At 45.4% G+C, this 5,220-nt stretch overlaps 1 protein-coding gene across 1 annotated transcript in view; it reads left to right on the top strand.

The window, feature by feature from the left end:
* lrguk (leucine-rich repeats and guanylate kinase domain containing) overlaps positions 1-4,515 on the top strand; it is a gene marked incomplete at both ends in the record, with an annotated part of 22,835 nt that extends 18,320 nt beyond the window's left edge. The window contains one exon of the mRNA XM_079755974.1: positions 4,438-4,515. Within this exon, the coding sequence (XP_079612100.1) occupies positions 4,438-4,515 (78 nt within the window). The remainder of the gene's footprint in view (positions 1-4,437) is intronic.
* Positions 4,516-5,220: the final 705 nt, after the last annotated feature.

Raw genomic sequence — 5,220 nt, 5'->3', positions numbered from 1 at the left:
CTGAGGGGAGGCGTCTGAACAGAGCACTTTAGATGAGGTGTGGTGATGTGTGTACTTCATGTTGTCTACCTTGATGAGATCAAACACAAGTTGTTCCCCAGACTTCACTTTGGATTAAAGCAGACGCTTTTACACAGTACCAGAAGGAAAACGTTAATGCAATTAATTAACATTAGTTAATGCAGTAATAAGCAACAGTTAAAGTAACAACTTATAGTTTACTAACAGTTAATTAAAAATGAACTTATGTTCTAGTAACAATTAACATAAGTTAGCATAGGGGTTAATTAATTGTTAATTAATGCTTATTACTGCTTTCAATGATATTAATTAATGGTGAACTGATCCAGCCTCGTTGTGAAGCGATATCAGTTATTTTTGTTCCTACTGGTTAGATTCTTTCGTAAAAGCTTCTTGCTCATGGATGCCTTGAACCCAGATCCTTGTGTAGAACACTACAGTACCATCAGAATGTCTCCCTTTGTGGATAATTTGGTTTGTTCAACATACCAACACACCGTTTGAAACAAAAGAGAAATTAAGAAAGTATATAAATATATTTTGCCTTCACAAAATCCAACACTATAGTAACCCCTGCATAGCACATAATCCCAATCAAACATAGATCACAATGTTCACTCATTCTGCGCCAACGTCAGGCACGTAGTCGTAGTGCATGCCTGGACTGTGATGTATTGTTCATGTTATAGCTTGTCTGGTCCCTCTGTGTACGCCAAGGGGATGTAGGTTGTAAACACGTCTATAATTACAGCATAGCGCATATAGAGTGGATCTCACCTGTGGCCTCTGTGCTTTAATGCACAGCCTCCGCCTGTGGGTGGAATGCGGTTCAACGATGGACGTAAAGAGTGAATGAAGCTGTTGGATCGTTGAGTAACCCGAGGAATGTAGACATGTCTCGCTTGTAGAGACCTGCACACTTTAATGGCGATACATCATTCAATACGGGCATGTTATTTTCCTGTTGCCATGGCATTGTGTGATTGTGTGTGTGTGTGTAGTGGAAAACACCAGACTAATGAATCGATTTGTTCATTCATTGTGTATGCGTGCTGTTAATTAACCTCGAGTTCCCCTTCACAGTCAAGTTGGATTACGTATGAAATATGAATTGTTTAATAATAATGTCGTCAAGTTGGGTTTGCCGCTGACATTTGTGTGCTGATCTTGTGTGTGTGGCGTGTGGCGCGTGTCGCGGGATGGTAAATACATCGTTAATCTTTATCTCTTCTGATCATTTATTCCACGAGAAACTCCCTCGCCCTGCAGCCCCTGACAGATTGAAATGGCTCTCCATCAGACTCAGATTCTGTGTTAGTTCGTACTGCAGTACATTGTGTGTTGCCGTGTCTTTCACGCAGAGGGGGGTTGCACATGGTCTTAACTGTGTTTGTAAAGTTTTAAATTCCATTTATTTTTCTGTTTGTCATGACGACGTCATCTTCCTGTCTGGTGTCTCTCCTCACCCTTCACACGTTGAGCTCCTGTCAAGAGAAGCCTTTCAACGGATCCTTTGCAGCCTGAATCCTTTCCTCAAATACACACGTGTACGATGTGAACCTATCCATACTTTATTTTCCGTTCCTGTGCATGTGCACATATTCAGTCAAACATCTGAACACACACCTGGCCTCCCATCTGTCAATGTCTGTCTCTCTGGCTGTCTGTCTGTCTCTCTGTCTGTCTCTCTGTCTGTCTGTCTGTCTGTCAGTATAGGTATATGAGCATCACACCCAGCCCAGCACTCTCTCTCTCTCTCTCTGTCTCTCTCTCCCTCTCTCTCTCTCTCTCTCTCTCTCTCTCTCTCTCTCTCTCTCTCTCTCTCTCTCTCTCTCTCTCTCTCTCTCTCCCCTCCCTCTCCCTCTCCCTCTAGGAGGGCGGATGTTCCTTGTCTTACCTGGTTTTTGGTTGGAGAACAAGGGTGGAGGATCTCTTCTCCCCGGAGCGGCAGAGTTTCAGAGGGGCCCTGTGGCTTTCACCCACTTCCTCTCCAAATGACCTACTTCCTGTATTCTCCAGGCTCGCAAAAAGTTAAACGCTAAACTTCCTGCGCATTGTTTGAGTGCTCGCAGTTGATTGGATGTAGTGACGACGCACTTGTAATGACATGCATTCATTCATCTCTGACATATTTATGCAAAGTCCAATATTGCTTACCAAAAGGAACACAGAGCCAAACAACCACTTTTATTTTAAAAAGATACATGGTAATTGACTTCATTCGTGGCAGTGTGTTTACCTCTTCTCGCGGGCGTCCTTCCGTCTGTCTCATTGACGTTGTGGTTATTGCAGCTGCCTGTCTGGCTGCCTGGTACGCTGTCGTTCCTGCTGTGGGTACCTGTCTCCTATGCGTGACATCCTCGCCCCCCTCCCCCCTCCCTCCACCACTTATTTCTTCCATCCATCATGTTGACGTGAGCATCAGCCTCCGCAGTCGTCCGTGTCTGTTTACCGAGGTTCCCAGGAGTTGTTGCACTGTAAAGCTCAGCAGGTGGCCTTCACATCACCCCCTGTCTTGTGTTGGGATGGATACTGTGGTGGGGGAATGAAGGTATTGGTGGTAAAGGGGTGTGTGGATGGGAGGTGGGGGGGGGGAATGTAGGGGGGGGTGGTGGTGTTGGGTGTAGTGTTGGAGTTGAAGATAGTCGTGGTGGAGGCAGGGGTGGGGTTGGTTAGAGGTGGTGGTGGTGGAGGTCATGGTGGTGGAAGTGAAGGTAGTGGTGTTGGAGTTAGGGGTGGGGTTGGTTGGTGGTGGTGGTGGTGGAGGTCATGGTGGTGGTGGTGGAGGTGGAGGTGTGATTGGTGGTGGTGTAGATGCTGGGTGTGGTGAGGTTGGTTGGTGGTGGTGGTGGTGGTGGTGGCGGTGTGATTGGTGGTGGTGTAGATGCTGGGTGTGGTGAGGTTGGTTGGTGGTGGTGGTGGTGGAGGTCATGGTGGTGGTGTTGGAGTTAGGGGTGAGGTTGGTGGTGGTGTAGATGCTGAGTGTGGTGAGGTTGGTTGGTGGTGGAGTTGTGATTGGTGGTGGTGTAGATGCTGGGTGAAGTGAGGTTGGGGCTGGCTTTGGTGGAGGTTGACATGGTGATGGCGTTTACAGTAAACATGCATTCTTTAAGTCTGGGGGACAATTTAAAAAAATGATATTTTGAGGATGTCGGCTTGTTGGTATTTCTATGTGTATGTATGCTTTTCTTTGTGTGTGTGTGTGTGTGTGTTGCCCCACTGTGTGTCCTTGTATGCGTGTGTGTGTGAGTGTGTGACTGTCCCTCTCACTGTGGATTGAACACATCTCTATTCAGTCCCACCGGCGGGAAAGACCAACATGTCAGGGGTTCACTTGAGTCCACAGAACAGCCCACTCCTCCCCACAGAGCAGGAGGACGGCCTCTTTTCTTAGACGAACAGCTTGCAAAAAAATTGATATCTGGTGCAGAACAAAAAAGGTTATTATAGAGATGAACAGAGAACTGCATAGTCCTTTCTTTCAAAAGTCAGTGTCCATTGTCATGAATCCAATTTTAAAGATTTTGTGGAAATAAAAGTACCTGAGAGAGATTCTTGATCCATTTTTTGCGAGTGAAGGAGTTTCTTACAAATAGGCTAATGGCTCTGGTTCATCGATTGACGAGGCAAAATCATTGTGTCCACCCTTACATAAAGCAGTGGGTAAAGATACCTGGCCAACGCGATCGAAGCCAGCGTGGATATTGTCATTGGTGTGTTATTTAACGCAACACAACGGCGGATCGCCTTTGTTCTGTAATACACTCAAGGTTTAATCGCAAAAAGTTCCATTGAAACAAAACTCCAATCAGTTTTTCGGAAATCAATTGCTTTTCCTTTGGTAACCAATTTAGAATCTTTTTCATGGGTAATTCTCCAGGGGAGTAGTTTGAAACTTCTAAACTCAAACCAACTGTAAAACTTAACTCTTACTAGATATATCAGGGATGTTATCTTTCGGACGATATTATTTCTAAACTTGTTGAATCGGGATTCGTTACTATATTGATCATGAAGTGATGGAGACTTGTTTCCTTTTTTTGCAACTACTTCGTATTCTTGCTTTCATGCCAGAACATACTCTCAGCTCTGGCCAGCACAAAGTCATATCCTTGTACATGCATACATTTTTTGTATCCTTTGATGTTTGTCAAAACTTGACAATACTTTTCTTTGAGACAAGAATTCTTGTTGAAAGTTTCTTGACATTAAAAACTATTTTCCAAGAGAGGACTGTATACATTTACAAAAAAGCAAATCAACACAAGAAACATGCCCAAACACAAATAGATATAACACATCCGAACGCACGCTGACAAATCCATACCAACAATATAATTCATACATGAACTCTGCTTGACCAACCTATTCCTTCTCTCCTTAAACCTCCTCCTTCTCCTTGTACCCGTGTAACAGCCTCTCCCTGCGGCCACGTTCACCTCCTCCAATAAGCTGGACCCCCCCTCCCCCGCTGCCCTTAACACCCCCCTCTAAGAACTCCATAGAAACACTTAATTATAGGCCTCTCGCTTTTTACAGCAGCGCAGGGTGATTTGTTAGCGGGCTACGGCTTCATGGTTACAGCCAGCGGGAATGGGCCCTTTAAAAGTGTCTTGTGAAAAGGAGAGAAAGAGGGAGAGAGTGGGAGAGAGAGAGAGAGAGAGGGAGGGAGAGGAAGAGGGAGAGAGAGGGAAGGAGAAGGATTATGGGAGCGTGAATGGACTTGGGAAACAGTGCGTGAACACAGCGATGCTGTTTTTACAGGGGATGTCAAAGCCAACACGTGCAGGCCGTATAAAGCCGTGAAGGAAAAGACATAACGCACAAAAAAACACAAAAACAAGCCGACTCATTTCACGCTTGGCCACGTACTCAACGATACGCTCTTAAACCGAACACAGAGAAAGCCCGCACACGGGGAGACATTAATCGTGGGACTTTGATGGTCGTGAAGTGTGTGAGCGTGTGTAGAGACAGTCAACGCTCCACCTGTGTAATTAAAGGTCAAAACACAATGCTGAGTAAAACGTCTGGTCCCCTGGTTCCTCCAGGGACGCTTCACTGCGCGACATTTAGAAACGCACATCATTTCCTGTCCCGATGCTTTACCTGACGATAGTGGTCGTGCTGAGATAACGATGGATTGTGGGGTTTTGTCAGGAGTGTGTGGGAGCAGGTTCAATCTTATTTGATTGAAAA

This window comes from Pollachius pollachius (assembly GCF_949987615.1).
Source record: "Pollachius pollachius genome assembly, chromosome: 18".
NCBI classification, from domain to species: Eukaryota; Metazoa; Chordata; class Actinopteri; order Gadiformes; family Gadidae; genus Pollachius; species Pollachius pollachius.
Note: the sequence above shows the minus strand (reverse complement) of the source record. Positions and strands in the feature narration are given on the sequence as shown.